The sequence below is a fragment of the Mizuhopecten yessoensis genome, unplaced genomic scaffold, assembly GCF_002113885.1.
Source record: "Mizuhopecten yessoensis strain PY_sf001 unplaced genomic scaffold, ASM211388v2 scaffold8213, whole genome shotgun sequence".
Classification (NCBI taxonomy): Eukaryota; Metazoa; Mollusca; class Bivalvia; order Pectinida; family Pectinidae; genus Mizuhopecten; species Mizuhopecten yessoensis.
Window position 1 is genome coordinate 1347470 of NW_018407435.1, and position 24097 is coordinate 1371566.

At 34.4% G+C, this 24097-nt stretch overlaps 1 protein-coding gene across 6 annotated transcripts in view; it reads left to right on the top strand.

Moving 5' to 3' along the window:
• LOC110455362 (cGMP-specific 3',5'-cyclic phosphodiesterase-like) overlaps window positions 1-24097 on the top strand; it is a 75065-nt gene that overhangs the window by 47568 nt on the left and 3400 nt on the right. For 3 of the 6 annotated variants that reach the window (XM_021505455.1, XM_021505453.1, XM_021505454.1), the window contains exons 6-20: window positions 421-468; window positions 2616-2680; window positions 4371-4482; window positions 5265-5408; window positions 6145-6288; window positions 7444-7590; window positions 7856-7963; window positions 8423-8532; window positions 9502-9589; window positions 9917-10017; window positions 10706-10783; window positions 11099-11237; window positions 13078-13161; window positions 19473-19602; window positions 23866-23969. In XM_021505455.1, coding sequence (XP_021361130.1) covers window positions 421-468; window positions 2616-2680; window positions 4371-4482; window positions 5265-5408; window positions 6145-6288; window positions 7444-7590; window positions 7856-7963; window positions 8423-8532; window positions 9502-9589; window positions 9917-10017; window positions 10706-10783; window positions 11099-11237; window positions 13078-13161; window positions 19473-19602; window positions 23866-23969 — 1602 coding nt within the window. Of the gene's footprint in view, window positions 1-420; window positions 469-2615; window positions 2681-4370; window positions 4483-5264; window positions 5409-6144; window positions 6289-7443; window positions 7591-7855; window positions 7964-8422; window positions 8533-9501; window positions 9590-9916; window positions 10018-10705; window positions 10784-11098; window positions 11238-12242; window positions 12309-13077; window positions 13162-14126; window positions 14254-19472; window positions 19603-23865; window positions 23970-24097 lie in introns of those variants that run through there. The other 3 variants (XM_021505457.1, XM_021505456.1, XM_021505458.1) reach the window with 3 other exon arrangements.

A 24097-nucleotide genomic window follows, 5' to 3' on the forward strand; every position in this document is an offset into this window, starting at 1 on the left:
GATTTCATTTGGTATCGAAAATCTAGTAGCAAACACATTGTTTCTTTGTTATGATCAAAGAGTTGTAATGATTTAGATACAATTTGTAAAATAAATATCCATTAATTATCGCTACAACCATCTATAATAATGATAAAAACTCGAGTGTTTTGTTGTAAAGCATGTCAGTCATCTTAATGTTTGTGATTTGAGTATTTTCTGCTTCCTCAACACAATGGTATCATGGACCATTATTACAAACGTTTTTATCTACACAACTTGAACCGAGTCGCTTTATAATGTTGGATCTGACATCCTTGTCGATGAACTGAGCCGCTTTATAATGTTGGACCTGACATCCTTGTCGATAAAGGAGATGCAGCAGGGCATGTTGTGTTCTGTTGTTCTTGTTGTCATCAATGTTGTACATTTTTCTCATAGGATGCAGATAAGCCACACGAAGATTATAAAAAGCCGACCAGTACGAAGGTAATTCTATAAATCAAACGTATCTGTAGCCCATATGGCATGTAGTTTTCATATGTATGCCGTTTCTTCTGTCTTTTACTAACAATTGGAAAGGTTCGGTATACAGCAGAACTTGTGGTAATTCAGAGACTACATTCTCAACATACTGGTAACATATATAAGGTAGGTGGTGGCTGATGGCTTAGTGGAATAGTAAAAGCATGTGACTTAATTAATTTAAAGGTTCGATGTGCTAGCAGTTTTACAGTATAAGACTATTTAACATTAGCTGATTCTTTGGGGAAAATAGTTAGAAAGTAGGAAAATTCAGAGAAATATGTCATCATTCACTGATTAGCTTTTAGGCAACCTGTGTTAACGTTTCAATAATGAAATCTTTAGAGAGAGCAGATGTTGGAATGCTGGAATAGTTTGCTCTGTAAATAACATTGATAATGCACCAATGTAATATGGTTCATATCAACCAACATTTTCATGCCTCAGTCTTGACAGCATTTTTTTTCCATTTTAAATAAGAAATTTTATTAAACACTTAATTGGAATTGTGCGTTTGGCCAAAATTTCAAAATTCAAAAGATCATTATTTTAGTTGTCTAGATTGAAATTAGCTGATGCATGCATGTATTTTTTTGTTGACTGGAACGTGACGTGTTGGAATGAGATCCTCTACTTTTATCTACTTATATAATTAGAGTTAAATGAAAATCAATTATTTAAATCTGCTGATCAATTATATGTGTATAATTAAATCTAAAACACAGAAAAATATAGCCACACCCTTCCGGTGAGCATGTGAAGTATTGTAGGTGGGACTGATATATTTCTATAAAACTATCGATTTGGAGGTTCGTGGTGAATTAGGTACTGTAGTTTGAGTAAACACTTAAATGTAATGCACGGAGAAAAGAAGGTTGTCATTACTGCAACACAATGCATGACATTTAAATTTGTTTCAAAAGCATGTGAATTAGATGTGATATGCTGGAGGAAAAGCATGTGAATTGGATGTGATATGCGGGAGGAATAGATATTTGTTTTCTTCCTGCTTCAGTTGGAAGTATTTCAAGGGCTAATATTCTAACCCAGTAATTTTTTAACTAGTTATCCAACCCTTTATAGATTTGTAGTCATTTCTAGTTCATTTCATTAAAAATTGTATCTTATATTACACCAACTGCTGATTCATGATCATCAGCAACAATCTGATGTTTCATTTGTGTAATGAAAACTTTGGTAAAAACTGTCTGGTTGCTTGAGGTGTTGTTTAACAAGACTAGATTGATTGCATTGGCCAAAGAATGTAGGTACAGAAAGTGTGCTGTTGTAATCGTACGGTGAGTGAACATTTCATACAGAGAATTACTGTATCTATAATCTAAATGTATATTTTGCACTGTACATATCTTGCATGCAAATATGAAGGAAATCTGCATGAAGAAGTTTAATTTTTTGTGTCAAGAACTTGTTACTTCTTTTTTAAAGTTCAAATTCATGCATAACAAACAATAGTACATTTAAACAGCAAATTAAGCCAGTTACTTCCTTTAAAAAAATTTAAATTCATGCATAACAAACAATAGTACATTTAAACAGCAAGTCTGTGGTGCTAATATAATAGCATTGTGTCTATTAGTATAGGAATTTGTTGTTGCAATTTGCATTCATGATCAACTATACTTGGGTTGTTGCATGTTTGATTGGAAAGCTATATATTACTATTTTCTTTTAGTTTAAGAATTTATTGAAATATATAGTCTCATTAATGTTGAAATCCCAGTTTGTATTTATCAAAAATATTGAATCAAAAATTCCATGGCACAGTGCATTACTAGTATAACACAGATTAAATAAAATTCACCCGAAAAATTGTCTTTTTTTAAGAATTGATATTTTTCATCCTGGTTTCGAGAGCCCTCTTTGTAAACATGATTTTCTTGTCAATGTGTTATCATTTAACTTGCATAAAGCGAGGTCAAAATTGTGAACTGTTCAAACATATGTTGCATTTAAAAATTCACAGGTTGTGTTTAGATCACTAAGATAGAAAAATATAACTGCTACAGTATACAAGTCAATAGCAATAATGCTGATTAGAGTTGGATATTCGGTTCAGAAAAGTGTGACTAATGAAAGGTTTCTGTTTGCAGGAAGTCGTTTTCTGCAAGGCATTTGATTTGTGTGCCAAAGATGGTGGAACAATCCATGTACCAAGGTGACTTCTAAGTTCTTTAAGAAACTCTTTACCTCTATGGTTCATTTAGAACGTCCTATACAGATAATCATTTTGTCTGTCCCTACTTGAAAGCAGGGTTCTAATAAAACGCTACCTTAGGCTGCCTAGAATATGTTGCCTGAATGTCTTACAAGGGCAGCTTCTTAAGACTTCTTAAAATATGATTTGAAACATTTAATTTAATGAAAATATTGATTAATAGTATCTTAATAGAAACCCCGAGGGTTGGAGATTAATAGAATCTTTCACCCCCTTGGGGGTGAGATAGGAGAATCTCAACCCGAGGGGAAGATTTTTAAGTTGCCAAACACGAGGCTTTGCTGAGTGTTTGGCAACTTAAGAATCGTTTCCCGAGGGTGGAGATTCCCCTATCTCCCCCACAAGGGGGTGAATGATTCTGTTTCTCTTACCCTGTTCTCCCATTGTGTATCATATTGATATACACAATGTAACGATAACGTTACATTGTAAATTCAGGGTTGACGTGACGTTGGCGGATTGTTGACGTGACGTCATTGTATTGTTGAAGTGACGTCATGCCATTGTATGAATAGGGGAATCCCCCCGTCTCAACCCTAGGGTGAGACAAGGAAATCTCACACCGGTAAAAGTGCGGATACACCTGTTCAGGGTAAGAGAATACTCTGTCACACCCTCAAGGTAGCAGATGAGTGTAAACAAAAACACATGAATATTGTCATTCTCTTTTGATTACGTCACAATTACCAGTGACGCATTTTAATGACGTCACAATTGAACACGTGCTAATCGGCACAAGGTTATCTCCCTGTAGGGGGTGACAAGCTGTTCTTTCTCGGCTAAAAGGGGAGACACACCCGTGAAGGGTGGGAGACACATCCGTGAAGGGTGGGAGACACACTCGTGAAGGGGGGGGGGGGGGACAAACCCGTGAAGGGGGGGAGACACACCCGTGAAGGGTGGGAGACACCCCCGTGAGGGGGGGGAGACACACCCGTGAAGGGTGGGAGACACACCCGTGAAGGGGGGAGACACACCCATGAAGGGGGGGAGACACACCCGTGAAGGGTGGGAGACACACCTGTGAGGGGTGGGAGAAATATTTTTCTTTTAAATTTTCATCTGAGGATGCATTGAAGTGTAGAATTAAGCATGTATGCTTCAAAATGTTCTCAGCACTTTCTGTTGGCTTCAAGGATAACGTCACAGCTATTAACCATCTTTCGAAAATATTTGTCATCAATATTAGAATTTAAATACTCAGCCTGTATCCAATAATAGAAATCTTATGACCTTGGCACAGCTTATAATCTGTGGAGATAAAATTTCAAAGTTTATCCAAGTACAGTGAGATTATCCCTGAGTCACACTTTATTGCTCTCCATGTTTTAACTTATATAACTTCAATATATTCTCATTGTTTTTATGAACTAGGCTATGAAACTAAATGCAATAGGTAATATTGTGTTATGCATGTAATGAAGGCAAGTGGGATACACTGTCAACATACTTTTGTGCTAATTTGGAGGTGGTAAAATATTTCAATTGCTAAACATAAAATCCCTGTTTCCTGCGCATGTCACAAAGTATTTGATTGCTGTAGGGTAACTCATGATGTTTGTGACTTGGAAATTGCTGCTAATGTGCAGAAATTTACACTTCATCTCTTTTGTTTTCTTATTTCTTATAGTGTTGCCAGTTTAGCAAAATCAAAAAATGCTGAGATTGCTCGCCATGTGGTGGTGCAGGGAATGCCTCTCAACATTGTTGATCTGGAGGAGGATACAACGTTTAAAGGCCCGGTAAAATTTGGTTTGTTATGACAGGCTTCAAAGTGATATGTTTGATTTGTAGTAAAGCCTCACAGTATTTGATGTCTGCGGGAATGTCAGAACCAATGTGAAATATAAGGATTTACATGTAATTTATAAAATCCCTGTTGTGAGTTTTCTATACTTTACTTTTGAAAACAAAACAAGTCTATTTTTGTACCCTTATGGTAAATTCAAACTTCTGCTAATCAATGCAAAAATCAATATGAAGGTGAAAAGTTTGAAGACTTTATCACAAATAGGCAGACTTTGCAAGTATGCTTTCTGTTTGAATTAAACGTGAAAGCCACAATACATCTGGTAGTTGTTGTGTGGTTCCTACTCACAAAATCATCTCAATTAAAAACTACTCCTACTTGCGTCATTGACGGTATTGCAGAACCATGTCAGAATTTAGGCCAAACAAAAAAATATTTTGTGTTTCCGGTAACCCTACCTACCCTAATTTCTTGTGCCTACCCTACACTTTTTATTAAGGCAATTTTTAAAGAAGCACTGTTAAAGTCAAGATCACTCTTCGATATAAACCATATACAATTATTTGTTAATTTTTTTTTTTTTACCTACCTACATACCCTAAATTTTTCCAACATGTTGCAGGAAACACATATTTTTTTGTCTGGCCTTAATTAACCATGCAATTTTAAATCCAATGGTATTGAGTGCAAAACAGTGTTAAAACAGTGTAGATATTTAAATGTCAATAGCTTCTGTTAATCCATTACACACGATTCCATTTCATTTGACTGTAGCATGTTGACGAGGATGGGTTCCAGAGTAAGAGCATGCTGTGTATGCCTATCTACAACAGTGACAAGAAAATCATTGGGGTGACACAGCTGATCAATAAAATCAATGGCCAGGCCTTCATTGAAAGTGATGCCAACATCATCGAGGTAGGAGACCGACCAAATTATAGCTACAAAACACGGTTGTGTATCTTACAAGACCAATTTAAATATATATGAAAATGAAATCTGAATTGATGGTATACACTTATAAGTTTAAATCGATATGACAAAACTAGGTAATACAGTTGAATCTGTATTAAGTGGCAGCCTAAAGGAAAATTCAAAACCAGCCTTTGATAAGAATTGACTATTAACAAATTCTTTTTAACAGAATTACCAGACACATGTGACCTACCAAATGACCCCTTGTTCATATAACTGTTACCATAAACTGACCATCAACCCAAGCGCACATTCACACATGTATTTAAAGAAAGTTTGAAACAAAAAGATTCAGTGGATCAATTAAACTATGATATGACAGTAAACAAATGTCATTTCACTCATAACAATAAATCACCGGAGACTTGCTGAAGTGCTTGAATTACACAGCCATCTTTTTCATCAGCATTCAGGATTTAAGTTGAATTATAATGTAAAACATTGTCATCGAAATAAAAGTGACTTTCCTCCACTTGCTGGTTGCATCAGATCTACATTCTCATATACAGTTAAATAACAGTTTCAGAAGGGAGGAAAATGGTTGCATAAAAGTCACCTAATACAGATGGTCTCATGATTAGATTTATTTATAGTTTTTACAATCTTTTTAAAACATGTTGCTGTTGTCGACATTCCTTCGCAAAAATTCTGTAAGAAATGTCTTCTTTTTTATGTTTAGGCATTCTCTATCTTCACTGGCCTGGGGATCCACAATTGTCAGATGTATGAGAATGCTTGTAAGCTGATGGCAAAACAGAGTGTGGCGCTGGAAATCCTGTCCTATCATGCCACGGCTCAGGCTTCGGATATAGACGAGTTGTTGGTAAGTAGAAGCTAGTGCCCAATGCTATCCCAATCCCATTTTGTGATTTAGGAGAAAGTTTTTAAGCTTTGGACTGTTATTGAAAGTATTATAAGTATGAACAAAATAAACCCCACAGATATTTAGCTCACTTGGCACAAAGTATGAACGGTCAGGCACATGACGGGGCCCTCGCTGACCTCACCTATCATTGGTCTAGTTTCATTTTGATATAACTGTAGTTGAGTCACGACACTCAATCCATTGACCAGGTAGCTCAGTGGGTTAGAGCGATATTACAACAATCGGAAGATTTTCACACTCAGAACACTTTGATGATTGTATTTTGTTCATTTCATCTTTATTATTTTTTCATAAAAGTCGTGCAAGGTACGGTTTTCTTTTCAGAAATGACTTATCAAAGCTATAATCTTGTCAGAAATGACTTATCAAAGCTATAGTCTTTCTTGACAGGAGTGACTTATCAAAGCTATAGTCTTTCTTGTCAGAAATGTCACTTATCAAAGCTATAGTCTTTCTTGTCAGAAATGTCACTTATCAAAGCTATAGTCTTTCTTGTCAGAAATGTCACTTATCAAAGCTATAGTCTTTCTTGTCAGAAATGTCACTTATCAAAGCTATAGTCTTTCTTGTCAGAAATGTCACTTATCAAAGCTATAGTCTTTCTTGTCAGAAATGTCACTTATCAAAGCTATAGTCTTTCTTGTCAGCAATGACTTATCAAAGCTATAGTCTTTCTTGTCAGAAATGACTTATTAAAGCTATAGTCTTTCTTGACAGAAATGACTTATCAAAGCTATATAGTCTTTCTTGTCAGAAATGACTTATCAAAGCTATAGTCTTTCTTGTCAGAAAAAAACACTTTCCAATGGATAGTTACAGAGTACATAGATTTCAGCAGCGTAACAGGGGTCCTCAATTTATTGTATTCATATAAAGAACAAGCCCATTATGCAGTTTGGCTGTGAATTGTTATTGAAAAGCCTTCTGATAAAATTCCACTGCATGGTGTCTAATACATGATTGAAAATACAATACAAATTGAATTATACCAAACTAGGTAGAAATCAATACAAGATTTGATTTGAAAGTGGTTGTTTTCTTATTTTAACAAGCATTTTCTATATTTTGTATTTTTTGTTTTCTCATTATCAGACCTGTGAAATCCCATCTGCAGCCAAGATCGAGTTGTACTCCTTTGGCTTCAATGATATACCCATGCCTGATCTTGATACAGTTAAGGCTGTGGTGTGTATGTTCAAGGAAGCCGACCTTTTCACCAAGTTTCGGATACCTTATGATGTAAGTAAATGTTCTTGTAAACGTGGACCTAACTTGGTTAAGCTATATATAGATTACTACCTGCATCATCATGGGTACAGCTAAGATCTGTGATAGTTATAACGTTGCGATCATCAGGTCTTTTTGAGTTGTTTATTCATATAGGCAATCGATACATCACTGATCGATGCACATGTAGTCAAGAAGAATACAAGGTATAAAATGATTGCCAATACAACTATCAAAAGAAACTAACCTTTTCTGGAAATATTTCATTCATTACCAGGTGCTGTGTCGATGGGCGTTCAGTGTTAAGAAAAACTACAGGCCAGTGACGTACCACAATTGGAGACATGCATTCAATGTTGCTCAGACCATGTTCACCATGATATTCGTGAGTTGAAAATTCAACACAATTATCTATGTCGGATTTTCATCATAGGAGGAGAAGTAGTTACATGTAGTTCTACTTTTGTTGCAATCATGTTTGAAGTTTTAAATGAGAAGTGATTTTGATTGGCTGTTACTCAGACAATAGTATTGAACTGGACGAATTACAATCTTCATAAACGAGCTATAGAGTAATTGTAATAAAGATATAATTCTAATTGGATTGTAATTGACCTGAATTAGTAAATATGAATGAAAAAATCACCTGGATGACTCGAGATCTAATAACTCTCAGTGTCATCTTCATTGTCTTCATTAATGAGTATCAATGGCTGCCATGTGGGTAACAAGATGTCATTGAAATATCATGAAATGGCAGATACACTTGGTGTCTAGTGGTACTTACATATATATAACAGCTGCACATGAAACTTACATAGACTTGTTATTTTTATTCCTACAGACTGGAGGATTAAGGCATATGTTTTCAGACATAGAAATATTGACGTTACTGGTCGGCTGTCTGTGTCATGATTTGGACCACAGAGGAACTAACAACGCTTTCCAAGTCAAGTACATGTCCATCCATTGCATATCTAAGTTTCTTGATTAGTTTTAAACATATTTTGATAATAAACTGAGAGTTTCATTTTGATACTCCCATCTATGATGGGACATGTATTATGGTATGACATAATATTGTCTTGCTGGCTGGGTGTCAACAAATATTTCATCAGGGTCATAACTTCCTTGCTAATCTACCTATACATAACCAAACTTATTTTACTTGTGTATCTTGGGGATAGGTTGTGAGCCCTATACTGAAATTTAGTCATGTGCCTCATTATAATTGTACCCAGTTATAGCCTTTTGTTCATTTTTTGACACCAAAGTTTGTCAACAGTATCACTTTTGGGAAGGGTATCCCATGTTACAATTATGGTTTTTTAAGTTCACCTGGCCCAAAGTTGTCCGTCGTCTGTCCAGCATCAACGCTTTTCTTTAAACAACTTCTCATATCTGGCCAATGTAGCATGTTGGGATTTAGGGCTACAAAGTATGACTTTGACCCACTTTCAATATCACAGGGGTCAGATGTTTAAAAAGCTTCAAAGCAATTTCTTCTATATAACCCAAAGGTCTAGGATGATGATATCTGGCCAGAAGCATGCTGGGATGAATTGTTCAAATGAATTACCTTTAATAACCGACTTTCAAAGTCCCAGGGGTCAAATAAAACTCCAAACAACTTATTCACAATAACCAAAAGGCCCAGGGTGATTATATTGGCCTGTAGCTTAATTTAGCCTATTTAATTATATTCATCCTTGGTCCACTTTTGAGGTTACTGGTATGAAACTAAATACCATTGAGGATCGGCCAAGCCATTGGGCCGCTTGTTCTTGTTACAGTTCGGTAGTTTGATCAATTTTATTACAAAAATGCATTAGCAGAAAGGTTATTCGTATGGCCTTTAGGTTGATGTATTATGCAATTTGAATTCAGGACTTTAAATCGATTTATTTTATTTTGCTTTCTCAGGGTTGTCTCCCCTTTGGCTATGCTGTATAGTACCTCGGTGATGGAACATCACCACTTTGACCACTGCATTATGATACTCAACAGTGAGGTAGGTTAAAATAATTAACAAAGAATCACATAGTCTCAAACCAATGATGAGAAAATTGCATTTGAATTACCATACTGAAGCTGTTTTATCAACACCTATGTTCATTATTTGCTTGATTAAAATTGATCTTTCTTTTCAGAGTTTAATATTCACTGTAGTGTATATCTGCATATTTGAGTTGATATTTGAATTGAGACTCAGAGTCTGTAAATACATGTAGGTGTCCTTTTAATTAGCATCATATAGATTTAATAACTGGATTTTGAAGTTAGAATTTTCTCCACCGTTATAGAATAATCTGACAATGTTTTTTCTTCTTTTTTTTAGGGCAACAACATCTTTCAGTCCTTGTCATCAGCGGAATACAGAACTGTAATCAAGATGTTGGAGCATGCGATCCTCTCCACAGATCTCGCTTTGTACTTCAAGTAGGTGTTAGCAGAGTTTTAAGACTTGAAAGATCTAGTGTTTCTGAATGTTAAGCATTTGCAGATAATTTTATTAAAAATTAAAGTTGTATCATAATGTTTTGTGAATAAAGAGGATTTAAATCCTCCAGTGGTGACTAATATCAATAGAATTTATCATAAGTTAGGATCTGGGAGCTGGAAATGTTGCCAGAGGATGGAGAATTAAAGGTCAGAAGGAAGGTTTTGCTCACATTCTGACCCCAAATTCTACATGACGATTTTCATAATTATCCCCCTTTACTACATACTGGTAATGAGTGAATCTTTGTCTCCAATCTATGACTCCGAAATTCTGTAAAATAACAACAATGACATTGGGAATGAGACAATAAATATAGTAGATTTTCAAGATAAAGTACAAATTAACCATGAACATTTTGTGTAGAAAATGAGGTGACAAAATATTGTGATGTCATGCTGTGCTAGGTAACTATCAAAAACAGTCATTCATAATCTAGAGGTAATGAAATATATAGCAGGTTTATGATGAATACCTGGAGATATGTATCTGGCCATGGATGAATGTTAACATGGAATTCAATAGGTAAGTGAATATCCTAGATCTGAATAGTTGCTGAAAGAGGAACTTGTTTCCTTTGATAGCTGTAATGTGTTGTAAATAACTGTTATTTGTATATATTTACAGGAAGAGGGGAGACTTCAAGGCTTTGATAGACAAGGGAGACACGAAATTTGAAACAGATCATAATAAGGAACTGTTGAGGTAAAGTAATCACATTATAATCTGCACAAGTATAGGGCAAACTTTAAAAATAAAATAAATAATTTCAAGTGAATTCCATAAAATTGATTAATGATAGAATGAAAAGATGAATCCAGATTTTAGAACATTAAACAAAATTATTGTAGACATTGCTTTATCTTAAATCAGTACCAATAGTATTAGAAGGATTTAGAATAATGTAAGTTAAAAATGATTTCTTTTCTATGTGTTCTATTTAATGGCATATCAATGGAAGTCATGCTTTTTTTTATATATTTATATGCTTATTTTTTTACGATTGTGGTTAAAATACAGAGCCATGATGATGACCGCATGTGACGTGGCAGCTATCACAAAACCGTGGGAAATCCAGAAGGAAGTGGCACAGCTTGTGGCAAATGAATTCTTTGAACAGGGGGACATTGAGAAAGACAGACTGGGTGAAAAACCAATTGTATGTTTAAATTTCATATCAATCTTTATCATCGTGTGCTGTACATACTCAGATTAGTGCATTGATGTTTCAGTACATCAACCTCAGTTTTCACACCTAGATATATATGGGAGATCAATGAATACACTGTAAAAGCTCTAGGCCTTAGGCTTTATGTATGAGAAACATATGCAAGACCACACACTTGTGTTTTTCTAACAATCAAAAAGCACGAGTTTATTGCGCGGACGAATATCCGCACACGAGTGAATATATACGTCCGCGCAATAAATGAGTGCTTTCTGATTCGTCAGTAAAACACAAGTGTGTGGTCTTGCTTTTATCACATACCTTCCGTATTTGGTAGAGATCGATACAAAGATTTTATAAACTTTTATATTTTTTGCAAAAACCTGGAACTTTTCAGTTCGCCATGACAAGGGGATGATTCCCATAAAAAGTAGTTCCGACTAGTAGGTAAATACAACATTCCGTATTGCACATGTGCAATACAGAACGTTGTATTTCATGGTCTGAAATTTGCTTGTATTTCTATAACAAGATTCAACAGGTATGTGATAAACTGGATTATGAAATAAAATGCTGTTTTAAATTATCAAAGTTATACACGTCGGGATTTAGTGCTAGAACTTACAAAAACCTTAACGTATACAGGCATTTTATATTAGCAGCTATCATTATGTTAGAGCTCTTTAAAATAAGCTCAGGAAGCACGAACATATCGTGACCACTGGAAATAAGTATACTTACTACAGAATGATATACATACCTGTATGATGTTTCAAATTCCAGTATAATTTAGATATTTAAAAGCACACCCTTTAATTAAGGTTGTCTTTTCATGGTCTCTTATCCGTGTTGATGATTTATGCATTGCGCAGATGGAACTGATTTTTCATTGTCTTTTGTTTTGTTCACAATTTGTAGGTATACTCAGTTTAAATCTTGTTATATTTGCCAGGCTATAATGGACAGAGAGAGTTTAAATCTTGTTATATTTGCCAGGCTATGATGGACAGAGAGAGTTTAAATCTTGTTATATTTGCCAGGCTTTGATGGACAGAGATAGTTTAAATCTTGTGATATTTGGCAGACTATGATGGACAGAGAGAGTTTAAATCTTGTTATATTTGCCTGGCTATGATGGATAGAGAGAGTTTAAATCTTGTTATATTTGCCAGGCTATAATGGACAGAGAGAGTTTAAATCTTGTTATATTTGCCAGGCTATAATGGACAGAGAGAGTTTAAATCTTGTTATATTTGCCAGGCTTTGATGGACAGAGATAGTTTAAATCTTGTGATATTTGGCAGACTATGATGGACAGAGAGAGTTTAAATCTTGTTATATTTGCCAGCCTATGATGGACAGAGAGAGTTTAAATCTTGTTAAATTTGCCTGGCTATGATGGACAGAGATAGTTTAAATCTTGTTATATTTGCCAGACTATGATGGACAGAGAGAGTTTAAATCTTGTATATTTGCCTGGCTATGATGGATAGAGAGAGTTTATATCTTGTTATATTTGCCAGGCTATGATGGACAGAGAGAGTTTAATTCTGGTTATATTTGCCAGGCTATGATGGACAGAGAGAGTTTAAATCTTGTTATATTTGCCTGGCTATGATGGATAGAGAGAGTTTAAATCTTGTTATATTTGCCAGGCTATGATGGACAGAGAGAGTTTAATTCTGGTTATATTTGCCAGGCTATGATGGACAGAGAGAGTTTAAATCTTGTTATATTTGCCAGACTATGATGGACAGAGATAGTTTAAATCTTGTTATATTTGCCTGGCTATAATGGATAGAGAGAGTTTAAATCTTGTTATATTTGCCAGGCTATGATGGACAGAGAGAAGAAGGATGAGTTGCCGAAAATGCAAGTTGGCTTCATTGATGCCATCTGTATTCCTGTTTACAAAGTATGTACAATTGTTTATAACTTTATTGATATTTTTATACTTCAGAACATGATAATTGTGTTATACTTTGCACTCTAGATTTCAGTTTAACTTTTTCACCATTTCACAGATAAACCAAATGATCCAAAAAAATATGTTAAGCACTATTTTTTTAACTCACCTGTTCATCAACTAATTAACCAAACTTGTATTAACATGATATAAAACTCAACGTTGTTAAACTAAACCTTTTTAGCAGGACCAATTAAGGAGCTAACAGTCAGTACCTAAATTTCTATAAGGGATCAGAGACTGGAAAATCATATTGTGTGTATTTGAAGTTGTTTGAATCAGGGATAACAGACAGAATGACTTTAAGGGCCATATTAATGTCTAGATGTTAAAAATATATGTGTAATTGGCATTTTTTATTAGAACAATATCTTTCAAAAACCCAGTTTTAATATTGTGGTAATAACGTTTGTTCTGTATAAGATGTACAAAGCATAATAAATCTAATGTACCAAAATTTCTTGCAAGCTACACCATGTAACCAGACATTGCATGAAACTGTAGAAAGAAAAATTTGAAAAGCTTAAGAATTTTTGTTATCATGAATGATTTATTAATTCAAAAATTTGAAGTATTAAACTGACATTACATGCTGTAGGAAAATGATTTTACCTATAGATATCTTCCAAAATATCACTGGAGTTTGAAAAATAAAAGAGAGAAGTGTTTTTTTCATGATGATCACATTTTGTAGGTTTAAATCAATTTTCAGCTTTCCATTACATATACACTTTCAAATGAAATTAAATTCTAGCTTAATTGGTGGTATACATGTTTTACATCAACTGTAGTTTGTTAAATGATAAGGCCATATGCAGAAAAATTAAATGAGTCGCAACTACTTACAGTATGTGAGATAGTATGTAGATATAATAAAGCCTTTTAACTAATCATGTGTTTGGTATATGGTTAAGATGTTTTCAGAGTTGTGGGGTGGTTTACGGCCCATGTACAAAGGATGTGTATACAATCGGAATCAGTGGCAGGATTTGGCTGACAAGCAGAATGCACTAGAATCACCTTCTAAAGTCACCTCCACAGGTCTCCTTGTCAATATATCTTTATATTATTTTCTCTCCGCCTCTTCATCTTGTCCTAGCTTGATTACCACTGCAGAATCCTGCATGTTGGCTGTTCATTGGATGGTGCTTTCTTAACCTTAGTTTATCCTGAATATTGCCTGAAATGTCTTACCAGCTTACTTTTGGAATTCCTGAAGAGGTTTAATTTCCATACACATGTATTTATGTTGTGGTGTAAATGTGGGAACTAATTGAATTCTTGCATGCAAATTGAATAGAACTTGCATATGGACCTGAGAGTGCTCCCTACTCTGATATTGTAATAAATATTTACCCTGTATACAAGACTTAAAATATCCCTGCATGTACATGTATAGATAAAGTTAGAGAAATTCTATCCAAGGGGTTTAATGCTAAATTCTCATGGAACAAAATATTCACCTCGAAGCAAACAATAATGCCCAAAACAGTTGAGAATATCAGTGAAAATTATAGAAACATGTACATTCCATTACTATTCTGCAACACCATATATCATCTGATTGTAAAATGTTACGCGATGTCATTCTTTGTCTTTTATGTTGACTTGACAGTACAGTTTGCCTATTTAATTATAGTTATGAGTCAATCAAATGTAGAATTTGAGGATATGGAAATTACACCTATATCCCTCCTGTATGAAACTTCGAGGTGGTTTTAGTCTGAAGATTAGAAACTAGGGAAATTCTGCCTGTTAATCAGAATTTACAGGCGGGGTGGATCGAGGCAGAGTTTGAAATTGAACAAAGCTCCATCTGAATTATGTCTGTGAATTGATACAGAACATTGTTATTTTCTTCCTTCAGTTCAGAGGTGTAAGTTTCTACTCCAGTTGTTGCCAAACTACAGATTACCAAATGTGGTCTTTTAGGATACATGTTTTCTACCTTTTTATGAGTGCTCGGTTAAATACATGGGACCTTGTATATGTGTATCTTTTATGTAGAGGTGAGAGAAATGCTTCTTGCGTGAGACATCTCTATCTTACATGCATGATAAATTGGATAAATATCATCTGAAGAATGTTTCACAGAGTCATCAGTACACAGCTACATAATAGTGAATTCCATGCTAAAGTCCTCATTGTTGTTAATCAGTGTATGTACCCTAACAACAAACACCATGCCTGTGTGTTTCCCTATAGTAAACCCTGGAATCAGTATCCGGCACCCACACCCAATAGACCAGTTTAACATTTTGCTTTCAGTTTTCCACAGTATGCCCAAGTACCGGTATATAACATGACAATTCCTGGACTTTTAACCTACCTAACAAGTATTTCATTTCTTGAGCATTCTTTGCTTGTTGGCCATGTCATATTTAGATTATAACCTCTGGTTTTGGTAGTCTTAACAACGGTCCATTGACTAAAGGAAACAAGAGTATTTCAAAAAATTTTCATATTAACCCATAAATCCTTCCACCAATGTTCCTTGTTAATTCCTTAATCAGAAAATATTTGAAATATTTGCACAAGTTTAATATTTTACCGTATATGCCGTAATGGGCACCCCTCCTTCAATAAGTGTTCTTCCCTATATCTGTTTCCAGTGACAGGAGCATAAGAACATATGGTTGCATTATTTGGCTTTTGAACTTTTCAGCTTTTTTTTTTAGCAAACTTGGTGAAAGGGTGGCATTTTAACTCTACAAACTACTAGTAGTATTATTACGGAAATGTTGGTGTTGGCAATGCTGCTTCAATATATTCTCCACCACGTGTCAATATTTCTGCATACATGTATATATTTATAATTTGTGACGATTAAAATAAGAAAAATAAAAGTACTGAAAATTTCCACTTTTATGATACAGACGATTTCTTCTGATTAACCAAGAGATCCAGGCTGATAATATTTGGCCAGTAGCATGCTGGGATAAAGGGCTACCAAGTTTGTTCAAATGAATGACCTTCATCCATTTTCAAGGTTACAGGGATCAAATATGTTAAAATCTTTTAACGACTTAAGAGGCCTAGGTTGATGATATTTGGCACGTTACATGCTGGGATGATTAAGGGCTACCAAGTTTTGAAGGGCTACCAAGTTTTGAGGCTACCAAGTTTGTCCAAATGAATGACCTTGACTTATATTCAAGTTTAAACCTTTAAACAGTTTCTTTTGAATAACCAGGAGGCCTAGGTAGCAGAGTACAGTAGAAATGGCTTGATCCTAAAAATAAAGGGCATGTCTCATATAAACATGGAAAGCGGATTTATCCTGCACAACACACCTACATATATATATATATTATAAACTACATTTTGAATACAAATATTTTAGAAGAATGATTTCTTTTTCAAAAAGTGATTTTCCCAGATTTGGGACTTGTGAAAACCATGGTTACCACATCAAAAACTGCCAAAAAATGCTAAAATACATGATTTTTAACCAAAAATTTGACCCATGCAAATAGTATTTTTTGTCTAAACCTGTTTGAAATTGAATATCACCTACTCTGTAACAGAAATACTCACGTTTTAGCATAGGTCGTTCAACTGGATTTTTCACAATATTTACACATGTGCTGAGTACAAAAATAGACTACCGTACATGAAAAGCTAGCTTTTGTTGTGTAGACACAGATTTGTAAATGGCCAAAAATGTAGTCTCAAACCAAATTTTTTTTTTTTAAATGTGAAGCCCACATAGTCCTTCCTCTTCATCATGTATATGCCATGTAATATTACATTGGTTATTCATTATACAAAAATATCACCCATGGCCACCATACGCTACTCTACACTGCTACCCTAGGACGATGGTATTTGGGCAGTAATTACATGCTGGGATAAAGGACTACCAAGTTTATTCAAATGAATGACCTTTACCTATATTCAAGGTCACAGGGGATATATGTTTACAACCTTTTAACAACTTCTTCTGAATAACCAAGATGCCTAGGATCGTTGAAATTTTGCCAATGAACATGGTGGGATGAATGGCTACCATGTTTGTTCAATTTAATGACCTTGAATTTAATTCAAAGTCACAGGGGTCGAATATGTTGAAAACTGTGAAAGACTGCTTCTTCATAACCAAAAGGACCATGGTGATGATATTTGGCCAGTAACAAGCTGGGATAAAGGGTTACCAAGATCAAATGAATAACCTTCACCTATTTGCAAGGTCACAGGGGTCAAAAATGTTGAAATCTATAGACCAATTCTGAATAATCTAAAGGTCCAGGGTAATGATATTTGGCCAGAATCATGCTGGTATGAAAGACTTAAAAGAAAGGCTGTTCAACTTAATGTCCTTGTTTGACTTTCAAGGTCACATGTGTCTCACGTTTAAATCTTTTAATAGATTCTTTTGAATCAAAAAATGATATTTTGCCTGTAGTATTTTAGTCCACTTTTACGATTACAAGTGTAAGATTAATACCAGGTGAGCAATACAGGCCCATTGGGCCTCTTGTATTTTTACCTAGTATTAAAAACATTTTAAAAGTATACAATGTTCTGAAAAAACGAGTGGGAAATTTTGATCGGTGATTGTGGTGTCTGCTCTTTGTTAACACAATATATTATTTCCAAGTTCAAACTGCAGAGCTATAACATTTGATTCCCAAGGCATGTCCAGGCATGTGGTACAGATCCTATGTCAGCCTCTATAAATATGTCTATAAATATAGTTTCTTCATTTTCACTGCTTGCTGACTATAATTTACTTGCAATCGGAAAAAGATTTGTGATTGGTGATGGTATAATTGTGAAATTCATTTCTTCATTGATATAATTTTTTAATTAATATAGGAGTATGCCTTTTATTTTACCAAAAACAGTGAGCATGTTTTTTTCCCCAGCATCATGCATATGATTGATAAATTTTATAGAACGAAGTCATTTAATCAGAAAAAAATATTGATTACTGTCTCAAACTTATTATTCTAATGTTGTACTGAGTAAGCTTGCATGTTGTTTGGAACATGTATGTATACAATGTAGTGTACATGTCTCATTTTAAATGATACAGCTGATGGGGTCATGTTATATTTTTTTTTAAATCAAGATATGTAAAAGATCTTGGGTACATGGTTCTCATATCTAGCCATCTCTTAATAGGTGTATGCGTTACATTTCAAAGTAATTGTTCTTTTCTCCTTATTATTTTGTAAAATATATCAAGATAAGAAGGCATTATCAACATCAAAGTTGTCTTTTCTTGAAAATATCATTAGCAAGTTTCATAAAAAAAGATTAACAAATTCTGTTTCGGCTAAACAATCAAAATGCAAAATAAAGCAACTTGGCCAATTATAATGTAGAAAAACAGAAGCTAAGTAACATAATCAAATGAAAACAGACACTAGTATAGTTTAACCCTTTCACCCCTATGTAACTTTAGTAGACTCTGCCATGCATTGATCCAGATGAGTCTATTTTGGTCTACAGTGGTTAAAGGCCTATGGAAAATTTATATAAATTTGAAATTAAGATACATGTACTAATAAAAGTATGGTATCATTTAAGGTTTGAAACGCATGTGTTTTTAACATTTATGATGGTATACAGCACAGCTATGCACATCTTGGAAAATAGGGTTGAATTGAAATGTGTTGCATACCATCTTCAGTGTCAAAAAGATGCATTGCAATCCTTATATTTACTTTTCAAGACGATATTATTCCATCGATCTCATTCAGTTCAAAATATATTTTAAACCAAACTGTTTCACCGAACACTTTTTCCGTCAGTTGGTGAACATCAAATAAAACCATTCAGGAATGTCAGTCATAATATAAATGTGACATCACATCATGATTGGTCCGTAATTACTCAGACAGTTTGATTAAAAAGGCCAAAAACTGTTTCCGATTGGAAAATAATCACACGTAAAAGTTCTTGCTGTTTAATTGGGTTATAACAACGTTTTTTATATGGTATATGTCTATCAAAGGACTTTTCCTGGCAGAGTGCAATGGTGCAATCGACTTTCGGACAGATATTTCATTCTATTGTAGCACTCTGCAACTCTAAGAAGAATTGCCTTTTGTAAAAATTAGGAAAACATTAAGGTATAATCAAGGATTTGTTCTTGAAAACAAGTCCTTCTGGTTTAATAAGTATTGTGATGGCAATAAAGTGATAATATGTAATTAAGCTTAAGGTAAGACCTACAGAGGTTTTGTGACATTGTCATTGAATGTTTTCATCCCATTTAGATATTGTTTGTGACTGTGTTATACTCCTTCCAGATGTTCGCCGAGATGAATGGAAAACTGGATCCTCTGTACAAAGGTGTAATGAATAATAGGGACAAATGGCAGAAAATGGCTGATGAATATGAACGTAAGATGGCAAGCAGTGGAAAGCAGGCAAATCATGGTTAGAGATCAGTTTCTGTATTTGAATTCACATATGGCTGCTATATTTTATAGGCTAGATAAAAATGGAAATCTACCTAGGCTGATTTTGCTTTTTGTTTTTACGTATAATCTCGCTTTCTAATATATTACGCTTTTAACAGTTCTGAATCTTTAAAAGATACTGGTGTGCTGTTTTATTTAAGAAAATTTGCCAGGAAGCTCAGGTGGATTTCCATACATGTGAATTGATAAGAAATGGATTTCTCTCAGATTATACCTTTGTACTGGAAGCTCCGATGAAATTTCCAACAGCAAAACTGGAATTTGATTGGAAGTGCCAGTATTACTAACCTGATTCTAGTTTGCATGTTAAATTATTACTAACATCTTGTTGTATTGTTTACTGTTGTTTGTAATGTTTTCAGTTTCGATGTTAATCCTTGTTGTCAGAGTGTTGTATATGTTGTCCATAGTGTGCAGCACAGTGCACCTTCAAAGAGGTGTAAAAACTGTTTTGCAAAATAATTAATATTTGGCTGTCTGCATGAACTTAATCGTTTTTAAACTGGTGCTTCCTTCACATTTCTGATATGGCTTATTATATTATGATAAAATTATCAAAGCTATGTTATGAATGTTAAAAAAGGAAATTAAATAGAGAATAATACATGCCTTTTTCCATATCACACCCTTGGTCGAGGGTTGATACTGGGTGTGATATGGAAAAAGGCGTGTTTTATTCTGTTTATTACATACTTACTAATAAAAACTACTAACTTATGATTTATTTTCATTTTTGAAATATTGAAAAATGTTTTTTTTTTTCAAATGGGGTGTGATATGGCTTTTGCGGGCTGATATGGGTTTTGGGGTGTGATACGTCGGGGGCTGATACGGGTTTTGGGGTGTGATACGGCGAGGGCTGATATGGGTTAGAGCAATTGTGTCGTATCGCATATACAAAAAACCTGTATTTATTCGTAAGTATGAAATAAATGTTATTAATATCCAGTGTAGTAGATAATGGCAATGATATTTGATGAATAATCAACAACATGTTACATGTCTGTGTATTATGATTGAATGAATGAAAAGGTGAGAAAATGTTAGAAAAATATAAGTAATGAAGGCCACTTTGGCCTGAGTTAATATCCAACACTTTTAAATCTCAGGTTTTATATTCCTTCATAATATAATAAAAAATATTTCTAATAATAATTTAAGTTATCACAATGAAGACTTAATTTAAACCTGTGTTAGTGATAAATTACAAGATTTTAGCATTTGAGTCATTTCCCTTAGTCTGGTAGACTTTCGACTATAGAGTTATCTACTTAAGTGCCTATAAGACAATGTGACCTAAATCATTCATAAATTAGCTCCAAAAACTGTACAACTAGAGGGGACTTGGGTTTGCACAGTAGCATTAGTCGATGTGTGTGTCACTTTGTCTGGGGTATATATCTTATACACTCTTTCACCTACAAATGCTAAATTTTATTTTGTATCACTTGGGATGATCGATTGAAATGGGTCTTGTGCCTGTTAACAGCCTTTTGTTCATGTGTCACTTTGTCTGGGGCATACATCTTGTATAGTATATATGTTACCTACAATGGCCGAATTGTATTTGAATACCTCTTGGGAGTATCATGTACAGAAGTGGATCTCATGCCCAAGTATATACAGAGTTATAGCCCTTTTTTCATTTTTTTATTCTGAAATTCACGACAAGGTGGGAGGAGGGATTGCTTGCAATACTTTGCTTTGTTTAAACTATGCTGTTCTATTGCCTGTACAACCATTTGCCACATGATGCCTCCTTTTGATTTCACCATCAAGGCATTCACAGCTGATGTCATAGTTTCTGGATGCTGCAGTCAATGGTCCTGTCCTGCCAGTTAAACATGGATGTATGTGGAATCATTAGATATGCACATGCACGCATGTTAATTCCCTCAATAAAGCTAATATGTCAAAAACAATCCACACCCGGCTAAAATGGAGGCTTTAGAAGAGAGTTGCACATGTTTTTTGTTTGTTAGGAAATGATGCATGCACACGCATACATTGTTATCCAATGATACATGGAAACTAAACAATTGAAAGTGTCATTTAACAATTTTTACATTGCAGACATAGAATAATATTGAAAGTAGTGTAACATACGATATTGCAAAGTAGGAATTTCATTGGTGTGATCACGAAGGCATTTCAAAATTATCGGCAGAAAAGATTCTGCCAAAATCAAACTTCAGGAACAGCAGGAAGCTAGTGATCAATTAAAATAATGATTTAAATTCTATCTTTTGGTACTGGTAATGGAAGTGATACAAAGCTGAATTTGTATACAATCACCATAAAGCCTTCAGTACAATTGCAAGATTGACCCCCTCCCACCTACCTCCCCCATATTTATTTATTATGAATTTTTCATATTATTCCAAACAAGGAATTGGCCAGGAGTGCATCACGTGTCCACCGATAAAAACCGATAATGACTTGGAGCGCGTGATTTTTGTTCAAGGACTGGGTGTTTCTAAAAATAGAATTATGACGTGTCTCCAAACAATGCACTGTCCCGCTGCCGAAGTTGTTTTGCTGTGGGTTTTTTTGTCGTGTTTTTTTTTGTCAGATTGCTTACATCACTGTTTTGAAAATAATGAAATAATAGTAGCATTTGGCTGAAGTCAATGCCTGGATTTATTCACCAGAGCAAGGATATATTGACCGAGGATTGCTATAATTGAATATTGCAGACTCTTCCAAATTTGTTTTAGTTGTTGATGAAACTTGCAAGAAAATAACCATATCCTTTATCAGGAGAAGACAATTGATAATCAAAGTCTATACTGCATATCTTGTCTGTCAAACTAGTCGTTTTAAGGAAAAATGTCTAAAACATTTGTCTTCTTCTCTTCGAAAGAGCTTTGACAGACTTGGTGTGATACTTTGTTTCACCATCAACTTGTTGTAATGGATGTGTCAACAGTTATCAGTTACACATGTACTAAAACTGTGTAGGTTAGATTAAGAGGATGTGGTGTATTACACACAATTTATGTTTTGAAGTTTAGTTTGTACTTAGTATAAGTTGCTAAATGTTTTTACTTTCTTTTCCTACTAACATAAAACAGTGATATTTTTGTAATCACCTGGTTAGAGGGACTGTATGGTTAAAAACTTTCATAGAACTATGAGATGATTGTAATGGCAAGATAAATCGATAACAACCCTATTTGGCGCCATTCTTAGGTGGTAAGGATTCAGAATTGTACAAATGAAGGAGTTGACTGCTAAATTGACTATGTGACTGTGATTCTTAAACTTATGAGATAGTTACCAACAATATTTGGTTGGGGAAGGAGGCTGAGGGGGGCATGGCTAAAAATGTTAATTAGGATAGACCTTAATTGGGGTCTGCCCCTGGCAGTAGGAACTTGGACGCTAAGCCAAGCATGGAAACAATGAAAAGAAATATACAATTGCTAAGCATGGAGATCTTGATACATATTTTCTACTAGGATTGGCCCTTGGGTCTGGCCCCATCCCTTGGATTTTAATATCAATGTTTCTTTGAATGAGATTATTTTGGTAGGATTTCTTTAACATACAGGTGAGCAATACAGACCCTCTAGGCCTTTTTGTTATATGTACACTAATAACCAATGTCTCAATAGCATACAGACCCTCTAGGCCTTTTTGTTATATGTACACTAATAACCAACATATCAATAACATACAGACCCTCTAGGCCTTTTTGTTTAATTTACACTAACAACCAATATCTCAATATCCTACTGACCCTTCATTTACCTTGTATTATATATAATTACGTGAAACATTAACATATTAACACATGTTTGTTGGTATTGCTGACTTGTTTATTCTGTTTTGAAAGAAGTTTTTATTACATGTTTTGGCCCAAAATGATGTGGTTGATGGGCTATAAAACAAAACAGATAGTTATATCTTATATTTGCTATTTAGCCAGTGTATCTTAACAAATTACAAAATGTCTAGAGTTTTTTGAAAAAAATAGCTTTCTTTATGCAGAAATCTTTATTCTATACAGAAAATCATGGGGAAAAGAATGTAATTATGGAAAAATTTTGATATGATGATGAAATCATTATGATAACAAATATCATAATAACTATAGTTAATATAGTAATTCCCTGTCAATGATGAACATGTGAATAATGTAAATGAACGTGGTACCCGGGTGTTGTAGATGAACAAGGACATACTTTTAATTCTCAATGCTCTTTCCCAATGTTAGATACAGATGAACAACCTGCACCAGCCAACAACTCAAGTCAGGAACAAAAAACACAAAATGGAGGAGTACGCAAGAACAGTACAAACAATACCCAGCAAAAGAAGGTTAGTTTCTTCATAAAATACCTCAAAACATGAGGAAAAGAAAGTATGTATGTGCATATGGTAAACTTCTTTCACATCAGAAATGTTTTCATTGTTCTGTTAAAATTAAATTATACAAATTTGCACAA